The 16,027-nt window shown below is 40.8% G+C and overlaps 1 protein-coding gene across 1 annotated transcript in view; it reads left to right on the top strand.

Annotated features, from left to right (window-relative positions):
- Positions 1 to 16,027, top strand: part of ush2a (Usher syndrome 2A (autosomal recessive, mild)) — a 213,367-nt gene that overhangs the window by 71,355 nt on the left and 125,985 nt on the right. The window contains exons 21-29 of the mRNA XM_053509206.1: positions 2,839 to 2,969; positions 8,284 to 8,410; positions 9,311 to 9,412; positions 9,512 to 9,700; positions 9,825 to 9,955; positions 11,018 to 11,294; positions 11,674 to 11,880; positions 14,301 to 14,381; positions 15,183 to 15,365. Of these exons, the coding sequence (XP_053365181.1) occupies positions 2,839 to 2,969; positions 8,284 to 8,410; positions 9,311 to 9,412; positions 9,512 to 9,700; positions 9,825 to 9,955; positions 11,018 to 11,294; positions 11,674 to 11,880; positions 14,301 to 14,381; positions 15,183 to 15,365 (1,428 nt within the window). The remainder of the gene's footprint in view (positions 1 to 2,838; positions 2,970 to 8,283; positions 8,411 to 9,310; positions 9,413 to 9,511; positions 9,701 to 9,824; positions 9,956 to 11,017; positions 11,295 to 11,673; positions 11,881 to 14,300; positions 14,382 to 15,182; positions 15,366 to 16,027) is intronic.

Here is a 16,027-nt window from a genome sequence, read left to right as displayed (position 1 = left end):
AAACTCATTAATACGCAACAACTTGATTAATGCCGCAATAATGCTAACATGACTGAAGTTATTCAGGTTATGTATTAAGCAGATTAAATCCAAATGGCCTTGTTTGTTCTACTTATAGTTGATATTATGTTTTTTGGCATGGAAATGAGTTTCTCGGGAAATGTTACTGGTTATTGATGCTTATCTCGTACAGACCGCGTGCAGAACACAAACATCAGAATTGTTCATTTAAAATGTTTTTTTCATTTTATTATTTCAGGTTACGTTTAGTGTTTGTTATTAAGTCAGACACATAAATAATATGAACTGTTTATATGGAGTATTTGTTTCAGGTTACATTTGTGTTAAGTTTTAAGTTGAATTAAAAAATATGGCTCAGAAATGTCTCCGTGAAATTAAAATGTGTTCATTTTCTACCCCTGCATTTACAACTTAATCTACTATTTAATGTTTTTCTTTACTAGGATGTTTGTTGGCGTCACCACAGTGACAATTCGAGCCACCACATGAAGATAAAAGCGTAAAAAAGGAAACAAATTGTTGCCAGTCGAGTGTAATACATGTAGATTATTCAGTCTCAGTTTGAACACTCTATAACACTCAGCACATGTTGGTGTTATTATTAAATGTGGGTGAAATGCAGAGATCAAAGGCACCACGTGGCTGATCGTACACAGTAATGTGAACCAGTAGGAGAGATGTTCTAGTGGTTAGTACTATTGCACCTCCAGGGTTGATGGTCTGAATTTTGCCTCCATTCTATGTGTGTGTGTGTGTGTGTGTGTGTGTGTGTGTGTGTGTGTGTGTGTGTGTGTGTGTGTGTGTGTGTGAGTTCCCTGTAATAGGCTCCGGTCCCTCGCGCCCCTACACAGGATGAGTATTATAGTAACTGGATGGATGGATGAGGATTCCGCTGCCAGATCTGAGCTTGTTAGTTACAGCAATAATCATTCACGTGGCTTTGACGCAGTGTGGGTGGTGACACGTCCCTGGCTTCAGCATGTTAATATTAATAAATGTTACTGTTAAAAGCTGATGACTTTGCACATCATTTTGAGTGTGTTGTTTAAATATAAGATGCTAAACATTGAGGTTTGCAGTCATACATCAAGTGCATGGTTTCAGTGGTACACCACTGCAGGAACATTTCGACCTAGGAAAAAGAAATAAGTGACATTAATGCTAAATAATCACCCCAAAATCTAATCATTGATTGTTTTGGCCTGCTTTCTGTCGGAGCACACGCGTTCACTTTACTTACATTTAGGCATTTGGCAGACGCCCTTATCCTGAGCAACTTACATTTATCTCATCATACATCGGAGCAGTTGAGGGTTAAGGGCCCAACAGGGACAACTTGGTGGCCGTGGGATTTGAACCTGGGACCTTCTGAACTATAGTCCAACACCTTAACCCCTGAGATACCACTGAGTTAAATTTCTGTAGAACCTTAAAAAGTTTGGAGTTAACTGATTCATTATTTCCACGATTATATAATTTTGCTAATAAGTCAATTATATTCCTATTTTCTTGGTAACTACACAAGGGACACAAACTGAATACACTAATTAGTGAAACTCACCTAGGGTCCATGGTGGATGAGTGTCTAGTACTGTATTTGACCTGGGGTCAAACTGCTGGTCAAACAACCCCAGGTCACTCCTAGTGCCGGACCCGAGCCCTTATACTGTATATTGGGGCATTAAGAAGGGAATCCAGTGTAAAAACCTGAACCAGATAGAATATACTTTATAACATATGAAGTGCTGTTCTCCCCAAGATTGCAAAATACTTCTGTTAAGCAATCTGAATAAACGCATTTCAAACATTCTTTGTTTTTTTTTTTGATAAACATACAGTATATAGGGCTCGAGATTGTCCAGTGTAGAGTGACATATCCTCTTTTTCAGCACAATCTTGGCAATATGATAAACTGAGTTTGATTTCATTTTAACCAACTATACAAACATGACTGAGTAAAAAAAACAACAACAAAAAACAGGTCACATAGGCAAAGAAACAGCACAGAGACACATGAACACGTGTTTTTCTGATTCTTTTTCAGTTGTTTCATGAAATGACTCATGACTCATTTTAAGCATATTATTATTCTACATTTGTTCTTTATTTTTGTTTATTGTTCTGCATTTTTGCAACATTATATCCATATTCTGGCTATTAATGAAGTTTACACATTAATAACGCTCGTTCTATCTGACACATCCGAAAACCCAAATACACAGTTTGATGTCAGAAGCTTCTCATTAACACACATCAGCCAGACAGTTTTTATGTATGTCACAAGTAAATGCAAATGCCTGAACATTTAAGCTGTTTAACAGAAAAAAAAACGTTCTTCTCATGGTCTGAATGTATGGTCGATGAACTTCTCCAAACACACCATGAATTGCTGACGCACATCTTCTATGTACAGTATGGCCTCTTGTCTTGAGACCCTCTAAGGTGAATCTCATTCTTTATCGCTTGACTCCAAGAGACCACTGACCACTGCTCTTGTAAACAGACCTGTCAGAACACACACCTCTGAGACTACCCTTCTGCCTTTCCTACAGGAACAGGTCTAACGTGCTGATGGATGTGAAGGAAAAAAAAACTCATCTTAACCCCCTTTAGAGCTTTCCAGTGCTGAACCCACAAGTTTTGCATAAGCAGTTCCTGAGACGTCCCCGGATTCTGCGCATGCACACACACCACACACACACACACACACACACACACACAACAGCGTATTGAGTTTGATAGAGTCCCAGGGTGATCAACATGATTCAACATGATTGATTTGTCAGATGATTTTTTTATCTTGTTGTTTTGCTGCAGGCATTCAGCTGAGTTTCCGCACTCGGATGGAAGAGGGACTGATCCTGTGTGCTCTGTCTCCTGGAGAACAAGAAGAATTTGTGGCACTGCAAATGCGCAATGGCCGTCCCTACTTCCTGTTTGATCCTCAGGTAGGATAAAGTTCTTTTTTGGCATAACATTTCTGGTTTCAATGGAATGAGAGACAGCAGTACCGCACATACTGTTTACAAAGCTGAAGCAATTCTAGTTGCCCTTACAAAATCAATCTGTGTCCGTGGCTTTAAATGCACTGCCTCTGAACGTCTCTTTGTGAAAGTACATTTCAGCCAATCAGAACGCAGAGACTTTTCCCAACTATTTTGAGCTTTTGTGACAATTGTTATTTATTGTGTGTTTATTTAAGTATTTTATTCACAATGGCAACCTCAATGTCCAAAAACACGACTAACAGCTGAAGGAGGCAGGCTTAGTACCCATAAAGTAAAGTAGTGCTCGTCCTATCATCTGAAGATCACGAGTTCGATTCCCGGGTGATGCTGTAACCTCTCGCAGCCGGAGGTCTAGACAGAGCTGATTGGCCGAGCTCTCTCAGAGGGGAGGGATAAGAGGTACTTAATGCTTTCACATTAGTCACATTAGGGGCATGTGTGAGCTCACGCGAGCGGAAGGAGTGGATAGCGCTGTTCTCCGAGTGTGTTACACCTCGGTGTGTTAGAACTAGCGGTCTAGCACTTTACCACTGCGCCACTCAAAACCCATCAAATTGGCTTAAAAGGTTTCACACCTTACATATCACTAATCCTTAAAATGATTATCACAAAGATTTATCCCCTCTTCCGCGTGCAATACAAGCTGTCATCATTAACCTCACAGTGTGCCTAATTTCAACAAATGAGCATAAAAAATATCGTACAATAGAGTTACTTACAATAGTACACACACTGACACTGTGCTAAAGTGAATTTTCATAATTGGTTCTTTTTAAAAAGTAATTCCACCTGCACTAATGACACAATATGGAAACGAACAGTAACATGGCAAATATTTTATTCTTAACCATTAGGTTTGTTTATTATCCTAAAGTTGATCTCATGCAACTTTTTCTTTTGTCCCCCACATGGAACTGAAAAAGTGTTTGAATCGAAGACCAATTAACTTGTTACCCGGAGTCACATGTAGGACCCTCGCGGTGGGATGGTAATTATGGCACTGTGCAATGCCACCTCTTCATCATGTTTCACTCTGATGATAAAAGCCATCGTGAAAGATGATCCCTGAACTACAATAGTACCAACAAGACCAGTGTAGATCTCTCCTCACTAAGATTCACCACCACTGAAATCTCACTAGTTTTTGCATTTATTACTATAGTTTGTTGGGGGTAGTTTAATAATTATAACTAAAAGTGGTGTCATGCCCAATTAATGTCCCCTGATAGCATGCCCATTAGTTCCCCCATTAACGAATTCAACAATTCTAATGGGATTAGCACCATGGGATGCTAATTGGGCGTGACACAGGAGACTGGTATGCTTCCCCACACACTCTTTGTAATGATGAAATTAATGAGCAGTTTATGAAATGCTGTCTCATGAAAGAATATTTTGTTCCTGGTAAAAGCTGTTGCAAACAATGCCAGTTTTTCTTAATCAGCTGCTTACATTTTCAAAGGCATGGACCACACACACACACACACACACACACACACACACACACACACCACACACGCACGAACATGCACACACATGCACACACTCAACTAATTTTGTTTAGTGTTTTTTCAGTCATGACTAACACTGAGGCATCCTAGTCATTCATACAGTATGTCCATAACAAGTTGCAGTTAGTGATATTAGACATGTACTAATTATTGGACAGTCCCTGAGATGGCCAAGGTTTGTGGAGCAGAGCCATTGGAGACTGGCAAAGAGTATTTATTGTTTGCTCCATCAGCTGTGGATCAATGTCCTGGACCTAACTGTAGTGGCATGAGGCCAGCTTTTCTTCTTCGCCCCATCTGGGTGGAGCATTTACACAGACCAGAATAGAAACACCTAGAAATGATTAAGAGTGTGTTTTCTAACCATGACATTTACAGATAGACCTTTCTCAATTCAGCTTCTTCTCAGTCAGCAGGGAGATGAGCGTTGCTATTTTCATGGCAAAAGAGCTTTCAGCACTTGCTTGCTGAGCAGAAGATTTACAGAGATAAATAGCATGTTTCAGGTGCCATCATATCAACCAGGCAATGTCAGGTGGGTATCAGATATTGTGGGTATGGGATATAAATAATGTGGCGGCTTCATTGGCAGAGTGGGCTCAATATCTGTTTAGGCTTCTGTGTACAAAGTGGTAAAGAAACCAGAACCTGGGTGAGTAGATTTTTGGACTACTCACTGCAGGGTCATGGGAAAGCTGGAGCGTATGCCACAGGCCTCGGGGCACGAGGCTGGAAGGGGTGCCAGTCCATCGCAGGGCACAGGCCCACACATGCCCTCACACACTACAGGCAATTTGGAAATGCCAGTTGGCCTAATCTGCATGTCTTTGGACTGGGTCTTTGGACTCCACACATACAGGGCCGTGGTAGGAATTGAAACTTCATCGTGTAGAATACCAGTATTCAAGCAAAAAAAGGAACTAAATTCTCTATAACCTAAATAACTAGTCACACTGATGATGAATTTACATTATTATAGCCACTTGGTGTGAAACGAACACCTTTAAACCCCCTTACCTTAACTTAACTACAAAAAAAATACTTGATGGGGTAGATTTACTCAGAAAGTGTTAATTAATTTTTATTGATTCTGCCAAAACCCCAGATTTTCCCACGCTAGCTGGTCTCAATCCAGTAGGCTGTCCCTGATACGAGGAGGCCCAAGGCTTACTATCTTAACATGGTGATGTGAGAAAACTCTACCCTGACGTCCTGACAAAATTTATGTCACTCAAAGGATCTGAAGTGGCACAGTGGGGACAGTGTGAGGTGGCACACTGTCCCCTTGCACCTCCAGGTTTGATTTGCCCCACCAGGTTCGATTACTGCCTCTGTGTGCATGGAGTTTGCATGTTCTCTTCGTGCTCCAATCACAATAATCTAGCTTGCCGATGACATGAAACTGGTGGGCTTCATCAGCAAGAATAAGACACAGAGAGAAAAGGGACTGCAGATAAAGGACTGGTGCAGAGCATACAACCTTTTTCTGAATGTGAAAAAACTAAAGAGATGGTTGTTGCCTTCAGGACAGCACCAACACCATCTGCTGAACATTAAAGGCTCCGCAGTTGAGATCATGAAGAGCACCAAATTCCTCAATATTTGACTAGGAGAGAACCTCACCTGGCCTAATAAACACTGGTTTATCCTGTACATTGTTGCAGGAGGTCTTCATCCTATTCCAGGGGACTCAGGGCATTAGATGGCATTGGATACGCCTCCCCTGGACAGAGTCCGAATCCACTGCACAGTACAAACATACACACTTGCACACACTATGGCCAATATGAAAACGCCAGTTAGCATAATCTGCATGCCTTTGTATTGTGAGGAGAATCCAGAGTACCTGGAGGAAAACCACCAAGCACGGGGAGAACATACAATCTCCACACACACACACACACACACACACATACTGTACAGACCTGAAGGTGGGACTCAAACCCTTAACCCTGGACTGTGCTAACTGCCACTGTGCCTGCTGTGAAGAAACTTATTTGAAACAATTATGAAATACATCTTAAAGCCATAACATTGATACATTAATACTAGTTATCAAGTACCCCAGTGACAGTAAACTCATGACAGAATCAGGTGCACCCAAGGCTCATTTATTCCACAGAGACCAAAGGCTACCTTGTCTGGTCCGATCCCACAGAAAAGGCAATGCAGGACAACTCACTAACAAAAGTCAATGCTGACCATAAAGAAAAGGCCCGAGAACACCCAGTGCACCACAGCCCACCACCCATGGGGTCCAGCAGGGCCCAAGGCTGCTGACCCGGTCTCCAAACTCCCCAGATCCCAATCTGTTCCAACCCCCAGGGATGCACAGGACAAATAAGTCTTTGGAGACCCTGTCCCACAACCCACAGCAACCAAAGAATTCGCTGCCAGACACCACTACATTCACCCAAAGGCGCTATGAGGCCACGCCCCGAGAGGCCAGAGCTGCCCTGATGGTACAGTGGGGATCCACATACAGTAATACTGGGCATGATGTTTTGCATTGTAATGTTATGGCAGAACCGGTGCCAGTATAAAAAGCAGCAGTCTATACTACGCCTGGTCTGTACGGGTCAATGTGGATCTATTATTAACTGTAAACAAGGCATTGCTCTAGTCTAGACACCCCTCCTTCCTCCATGCCATTATTCATTATTTTCCTATAAAAGGCCATCCTGTCTTTTCCCAGTAAAGGGACACCAGGAAAAATCCTATTTCGTCATCGGGATTAGATGTTGGTGGCGACTTGACAATGAAACACATGAGCTTCTTGGTGCAGCGGTGGTCTCTAATAGTCAGGAATTGTTTTTGATGTCTTAAATTTAGAACACGCATGGTATTAAGACTGCATGTTGTGTCTCCTCTGGCTGATACTTCAGGCCATCTCCTTCCTGCAGTAAACATATCGCAGGCCCTGGCACCCATACATATATTGATTCTGTCATTAAATCTCCGTCACTAGGAGGAGATGTGATACTTTGTGTCTTGCTTTGCTTGCTGCAGAACACTCCACCAGGCTGTTTAAAATGTGAAAGCCAGAGTGATGTCATATTTTAGCAGGACAATAACCCCCATCTTAACATCGACAGTGCCAGAGCTTCTAATTTACAGCGTGTGTGGAGCTTCCAATCTCCAGGCAGAATTTGGTTCGGAGCCTATTGCAGGGAAGGAGAACGAGGGGGTAAAAAAAGCAACTCACGAAATGGAATTTGGCAGCAGGTTCCTCCCAGCAACAAGGGGCTGAAAGTGAAAGTGTTACAGCCAGTGCAATAAAGTTCTGAGACCCTCAGCTTTCAAAGGAGACACAAGGGATACTGTAATATAATTTTAATGAAACAATCCTACTTTCAGTTAGGATAGATAGAGGTGACACTAAGCTGTGTATACTTTCTGGCATCATGATACTGTGTGAGCGCTCCGTCTGTCCAACCAAAACACAAACTTGGAGTTTGATACAGGATTCAAGTCGGGGCTAAAAGTGGATCTATAGTGTCAGAAACGGCACGAGCCTCTGTGTTTTTAAACAGAAATGAAGATGGGTAGTACTGCACCGGTGGATCCCATTTCTCAAACCAGCTCTGGAATTTCCAGTACTATGTTTTCGAAGCTGTGGAGCCAAGTCCTTTTCTGTCTGTCTGTAGTGCATTAATCTACACAACGTACAGGGTTCCTGCATTGTGTGTTTTGGCAGCCACAGAAGGACTGATGTGTTATTAACCCTGAGTGTTTGATGTTAGGCCTCGGTGGTGGCCATCAGCCCACAAGATGACGGAGGGAGAAGTTATAATGACAACCAGTGGCACCGACTGATCGCTACCAGGAAGCAAGCTCTGGGAAGTATCATTGTGGATGATCAATACCGCGGTAATAGCACATGCGCACACACACCTACACATGTACAGACCTACTGTTGTATTATTTTACAGCTCCTCCCTTTACATTCTCACTCATGGAAGCAACAGAGACTATCAGAGTTCATCTTTGCTATTCATTATGTGATTAGAATAATTAGAGTATAGAAGCTGCTCCAGTCCAGAACCTGAATTTTAATTATGACTGGCTAAGAAGTGCAGCTCTTCTCTAGAGATCTCATTGAGCACCCTTATGTGTGTGTGTGTGTGTGTGTGTGTGTGTGTGTCATTTTATACGTGCCTGCGACTTCATTAAGGTTATGACATTATCTGCTCTAGGCAACCAGAAGACACTGAGTATTTGGCATTTACTGCAGAAATAGCCTCTTCTTCCACTCAGGCATGATTTGCAGGATTATTAAAAAATCTATCAATTTTTTATTTAGCATTTCCTTTTCAGTTATATCACAATTTCTTCAAACAATTAATATGATGCATTTTTTTGTCCTGTAAAATATTTCCTCCTTTATACAGTAGCATTACAATAAGCTATAGAGATAAAAAGCATGCATCACTTCTTTTGAACATACACCCTTCTTTACAGTAAGGTGTGTTAAAGATTCAGGAGCTTTTCCGTTAATTTTATAACCATTGCTGATTCTTAAATAGTTTTATTTATGTATCAAAAATGACACTAGAAAAAAATCTTAGCAGCTTAGTGAAATATTGACTAGATATAAGTTAAATACCTTTTAAATGGTTTGTTTTAAACTTAATTTAAAAAAATATATAGATATATTTGGCTAGATTCACAAATGTTACTCTTTCTAAGACATAATTTTTTATCTAAGTGTATAATTGTTCTAATGTAAATGTATTCATTTTCTTTGTTTTTGTCTTACCTTCACTACAGGTTCAGCATCAGCAACCAGTGGCAGTACCATCATCGGACAGAACACTGGGGTCTTTTTCGGAGGCCTTCCAGGGAATTTTACTGTTCTTAGACAAGACACTGGTAACACGAACATCAGTTGCTGTCAGGTTGCCGTTGCATGGCATCATGTGTGCTTTGTCCTGACGAAGCTAACTAGCTACTGTATGTTTGTGTGTAAAGGTCTGGCTCGTCTGGCACGTACGGGTTTTGCAGGCTGCGTGAGGGATGTGCTCATTCAGAGGAGCGGCGGTCCTGATGCCATTTGGGAGCCGCTAGACTGGGACTCTGCACTAGAGGAACATGAGACGTACGGAGACTGGGAGGGCTGTCCTGCCTATTCTGAGCATGGGGCGTACTTCCTTGGACAGGGTAATGTCTGCTTCACATACAAACTTTACAGAGCTTTGCTTCACACAGTTTATGATTTCCATGTGGTCTTTGTTACATTTACTGTGTAATTATAAAGATATGTTTGTATTTTGATGTCTTTAAGGGTTTCTTAAACTGGATCCGGAGGTGTTTACTGGTGGAAAGGAATTTGAAATATCATTTGAGTTCAGAACTGATCAGCTGAATTCACTACTGCTATTTGCATACGATCTTAATGGCGAGGATTATATTTTGGTGAGTTTTACATTATGTTGGATTTAAATGAATCCACTGCAAAAATGGTACCTTAGCAAGATAAAAGTATATTTGGCCAAACCTGCAATAATATTGAATCCAAATACATAGACTAGTTCAATATGAAGTCAATCCCCATTTCGCATCTATAGGAGCTTCTACGCTACTGGGGAGGCCGTCCACAAGATGTTGGAGTGTTTCTGTGGATATTTGCGTTCATTCATTCTGTAGAGCGTTTATGAGGTCAGGCACTGATGTTGGATGAGAAGGTCTGACTCCATTCCTGTTCGTCCCAAAGGTGCTCCTAGGGGTTGAGGACACAGGGCTCTGTGTTCGGGCCGGTCAAGTTCTTCCCCACCGAACTCATCAAAACCACGTCTTTATAGTCCTCGCTTTTTGCACTGGGGTGGAGTCATAATGGAATAGAAAAGGGCCTTCAACAAACTGTCGCCACAACTTTATTAAATAAGCATTAAGATTGTAGTTATATTTATCTACATTTTTTAATAAAATTACAACAAACCAAATATAAGATTATTAAACTTATTTCTAATCAAATTTGACTAAAATTTTTCAGTAAATGTTCCTGTTCTATTGGCAGATAATTTAGCTAGTTTTAGCAATTGATTTCTTAAAAGAAATAGAGCAAGGCTTTACCGTTTACAATTTTAGTAACATTTTATTAGAAATAAACTTAAAAAATATTTGGTTTGTTATAACGTTATTTTAAGAAATTACAGATAGGTTTGGCTAGGTTTAATGATATTCCACTTGCTAAGTCTTTTTTTTTGTGTGTCCTGGTAAATATAAAGTCTAGACTGTTTTTGTTCCAGAATTTTTTAAAGCATGAATTTAAATACAGGGCGCTAAATCTAGGGACTTAATTACACAAGCCAGTTTGCTGATGCTCTTTAATATATATATATATATATATATATATATATATATATATATATATATATATATATATATATATATATATATGTATACATTTGCAAATAATTAAATAATTCTGTGTGTGTGTGTGTGTGTGTGTGTGTGTGTGTGTGTGTGTTTCTGTAGGCTGAGCTGCAGGGCGGGATCCTCTCATGGGTGTTGCGTTGGGGAGACCAGAGGGCGGAGCTTGCTCTTTGGGTGGGCCTCTCATATTGTGACGGAGGCTGGAACAGTGTCGCTATGCTGAAACGTGGAGCGCTAACGAGAGCCGCTATGAATCATGCATCGGAGCAGCACAGGAGCGAGAGAGGTGGAAACCTCAATATCACCTCTCCACTTTATGTAGGAGGCGTCCCAGCTGGACTCCAGCACCCAGCGCTGCACCAGTACAGCCTGCTCCATGGTCAGAGCCATACCCATGTCCACAAACCTGTGAAGCTTAGAATATAAAACGGTATCATTAAATAATAACAATACATATAAGTAGAGTATGTCCTAGAAAAGAATGTTAAAATAAGTCAGTATGCATTTAAATAGAATAAAGTGTTCCCTAACATTTTTTCCTCTATCCTGTATCTTTAACTGAGCTGATGTTTGATCCCTAGCCTGGACTCTACAAAGTAAACCTGTCTTTCCTCTCTGTGTCCTTCTGTGTCCACTCATTCCCCTCCTGCTCATTTTGATGCTTCTGACGGTGCTCCTTGTTTCAGATAATTAGGCCAGTGCAGAATGTGATCTATCTCCCTTCCACTTTCTCTCTTCCTTTCTCCCCTCTCCTGCAGGATTTGGTGGCTGCATCAGGGACGTTCGATTGGCTGCAAGTGGTCCTGTCTTAAACTTGGCCGTGGCATCGTGTGCCGCTGTCAGAGTCAATCTGGATGGATGCCTGTCAGCTGACACCAGCGTTAACTGCCGGGGAAACGACTCAATCCTGGTGTACACGGGCAATGAGATCAGTGCTCTGGATTTGTCTCTGCAGCCCTTCACTGGTACACACACACACACACACACACACTCATGCCCACCAGCTCCTTCAGCTCGTTGACCTGAAGATATCCTGGCCTTTTGCTTCTGGCCTTCCGCCATGTCTCATGCAATCGTTTGGTCTGATTTTGATTCCTTGTTTTGTGCTGGGCTGGGTTTTGTTCTCATAAGTGCCAGACAAAGCATCCAACTCTAACCCAAGGGCATAGAGAGGTCATGACCAAGGTCATGGCTGTCCCCTCCTTCACCGTGTCTCTGAAAGACAGTTTCACAGCTGATATAACAGTTTTTTCACTTCCAGCCTGGACTAATATAGCTGAACTGAACGACGTGCCTAATGCTTGTAAGAGCATTATACTGCTACACTATATATACTGACCAGAGGTGGTAGAGGAGCAAGAAATGTACTCAAGTAAGAGAAGCTGTACTTCAAAATAATATTACTAAAGTAGAAGTAAAAAGTAGTCATCCAAAATATTATTCGAGTTAGAGTAAAAAAGTATTCAGTGAAAAGATACTGAGTTCTGAGTAACTGTTTCATCGTAATGTCCATTAAAAAAAATAATTTTTATAATTTTGTAAGCAGCCAGACAAAATGATAAAATGATGTACACATTCTGACATTTCCAAATAATAAAATAAATGGCATAAATTTAAAAAAATAAATTAATAAAACTAAAAATCTTTACAAAATAGCAACAAGAAACACAAATGTCCTAATCTCACTTTTATCACAAACAAAAGCTTTTGAATCAAATCCCTCCTGTAGGTAACGTGTGTATGTTTGAACAGTGTAAACTATTTCCAGTGTAAGATTTACTGTATATTCAGTTTCCCTACAAATGGCTCAGCGGATAGAAAATAACATTAGAACAGGTACAAGAGTCTCACTTTACCATAAACTGCAGAACAAATGTAAGAAACTTCTAGGATATTTAATAATTGTATATTTTAACATTGCAACATTAAAGAAACAGCTAACGTAACCGCGTCGTGTTTCCTTCGCTGTCTACCATGGCGGATTTTTTTTCCCTAAAAATGCAGCCGGTTTGTGTTTGGTCATGTGACAACATGTGGTTGTTGTTATTGCGGCTGATTGGTTAAACAGAGTCATGTGGTCGATCCACCGGCTGCATTTCTCTGGCAAGACAAAGAATATCTAATGTCTATAAAGTATCTAATAGTATATCTAATGGTTATAAAAGTAACGAGTCGAGTGTAGCAGAGTGTAGCGGCGTGAGAGTTGCGTTTCTTCTTCAAAAATCTACTCAAGTTAAAGTAAATATTATGGTGCAGTAAAACTACTCATAGAAGTAAATTTCTCTTCTTTTCCAAAAGTTACTCAAGTAAATGTAACTGGTTACCACCCAGCTCTGATACTGATGGTGCGCTCCATGTCCAGGTATCACGTGTGGTTAGAAGGCAATGTTAACCTAAATGCCTTGGGTGTGTCATTTCCACATTTCTGTGTATTTCTGATGTCTCTTTGTTGAAGAATAAAGTGCAGGTTGCTGTTTGTAGGCCTTAGAAGAGCAATTTGTGGATCAGGAACGTGTTGTTCTAATGGAGTGAAGTTCAGCAAAACTTTAATCTCTTAAGCCTGGTTGTATTTTCTTTGCCTAAAAACATCTGCAGAAAAAGTAAATAAAAATTAAGACCACTTGGAAAATTTTTTTGAGCATCTTTGAAACAACACTAAAAATATTTAAAGTGAATTGTTATTGTGTGAAAGATAAGAAAGTGTATTAAATTGAGAAGTGAAAGGCAGGATTTGTTGCTAATTATGCTAAAGTACAAATCCACGAGCTTCTTAATCACATCCAGCATTTTCCTCCTTAAGTCAAGAGCGTTATCATTCAACAACTTGCGGAAGAAACACTTCTACATTTCACAGAGTTCCTGGGAGGCCGGCGTTTCAGATGTGAATCGTACGGACAGTCTGATCATGGCTTCAGCAAACTGAGAAAACTTGATGGTGTCCAAACGCTAGTGAGACACTGGGATAAGTGCATTAGTGTATCAGGGGATTATAGAGAGACATAAAGGGAGTTTTTACTCTCAGGACTGAGTTCTGTTATTCTGTACAATCAAAAGTCCCCCCGCCTTGTACATTTAAATTTGGCTTATTATACCGAATGTACATTAAATAGATTTTGAATCTGATTTTGTAGATGTAAAGTATAAATCAGGGTCTAAGAGTGATGGAGAAACTGGATATCAGATCCGTTACTAGGGAGGACGTTCAGGTCTGGTCTTTATTATTTCAAGCAACAGTTCAACTGTAAATCTGTCTGTTTTGAGTTTACAACTCCTTCAACATTTTACACATATTTAAATCTTTTTTTTTTATGCGCTGGTCTCTGTGTATGTAATTAATGACTTGTTTTATATCATCTTAAATAAAAGGCACTTTATTTGTGAACAGAGTACTTGTACAGAGTGATAGCATCTGGAGAGGGAGGGTGGACAGCTGGACCGTGGCAGCGAGGACGCAGTCGAGAGACAGGTAGCACAGTCTTACACACACACACACACACACACACACACACACACACACACACAGAAGCCAAGCTCCACACTGATATTTGTGTCATAGTTTCCAGCCCAGCCCATTTCCTTCTTATCAGCACAATATATGTAACAGTCAAGGAGATGAGATGGCGCTTAGCGATAGCTTATCATGTAGCTCAGGGTAAAGAGGGCACATCACCAAATGTGCCTCCTTAAAAATGAAGGGCTGTGTGGAGAAGGTGATGAATGAGAAGAAGAAAAAACAGGCACAACAGAGTGAAGCCTGATGTAACTGTAAGTCTCATATACGCCTACAGATCTTACGGGGTCTCTGCTGAGGCCGAGGTGGTTTCTTTTTTTTTTTTTGGCAGGTAATATATGATAAAATGAGCTCAAATTACATTTACGTGCTAAAAGCATTGTGTGTTTCAAGTTTAATGTATGTACTAATGGAGGAATAGTAAGTCAGAGCATTCCACATCACGTACAGTGCATATGTCGCCTGTTCTGCTTGCGTTTTACTGTTTACTACACTTCTGTGCAGGTGTTAAAAAAAGAAAAGAAAAAAGGGTGGATGAGTGTGAAATATGACCCGGTATGAACGGTGCATGCACAGTCATATTAAATCAGCGCTGAAAAAGTTACAACTCTAATAAATTGTATTTATGCTAATGGATGGATATGATTTACTGTGTCTATTAAATGTGAAGAATATGTGTGCTGCTTTTCTTTAGGCTGACACTCCCTCTCTCTCTCTCTCTCTCTCTCTCTCTCTCTCCTTTTATCCATCTTGCAGCTCCACAAAGTGTGCTGCCTCCCTCCAGAGTTGCGAGTGTAAATGGCTCCAGCGCGGAGGTGAGCTGGGAGGAGCCGCCCGAGGTCAGAGGTGTAATTGAGCGCTACGTGGTGAAGGCGTACAGCCGGGACAGTCCCTTATCCCCCCCAATCAGCGCCACCTTTAACGCGCAATGGCTGATGGGTAAGAGCCACATCGGGGACATTTGGAGCACAGCCCGTCTTTTTAAATAACCGCTACCTCCAGCCAGGCAACAGTAAATGATTATTCTACTCCACATTTCTACCCTAATTTAGTTGGGGCGTTTTTTCCCTTTTCTTTACACACAGAATCAGCAAAACTGAACATTTTGATGTTTACTAAATGCAGCCTGTAGTGGAATAAAAGCTCTCTATGAGTTAAGGTGATTTAATCGATGTAATAAATGAGTTTTGATTATACAGTATACACTGGGAACATGTTTGATGGTCCAAGACAAACACTTTTCATTACCAAACTTGCTTGTACCATGAAAACACCATCTGTGCTCCATCGGATGAATGGATGATGATTTGCGAGTGGAATTGAAAAACTATCCAAAAATATCACTTCTCAAATACTAAAAGGATTTGTTATGCTGGTTGTTGCACCACGGTTGATGTAACGCCTTTGAAGCAGATTTGCACTCGATGCCGAAGCTCGCTGTTCTACTGCAGGTTTCTTGATGCTTTTTGTTTCTGTATTATCGCAAAACCTTCTTCTGTTACCTGCCCCTCTGTTCTCTCTCTTGTATCAGACTGACCAAGCACAGCTGTGTGTGTGTGTGTGTATGAAGTAGCCTCTGGTGCTGTATGTGTAGACTTCAT

Source organism: Clarias gariepinus, chromosome 13 (genome assembly GCF_024256425.1).
Source record: "Clarias gariepinus isolate MV-2021 ecotype Netherlands chromosome 13, CGAR_prim_01v2, whole genome shotgun sequence".
Classification (NCBI taxonomy): domain Eukaryota; kingdom Metazoa; phylum Chordata; class Actinopteri; order Siluriformes; family Clariidae; genus Clarias; species Clarias gariepinus.
The sequence above is the reverse complement of the archived record's forward strand: the minus strand, read 5'-3'. Positions and strand labels throughout refer to the sequence as shown.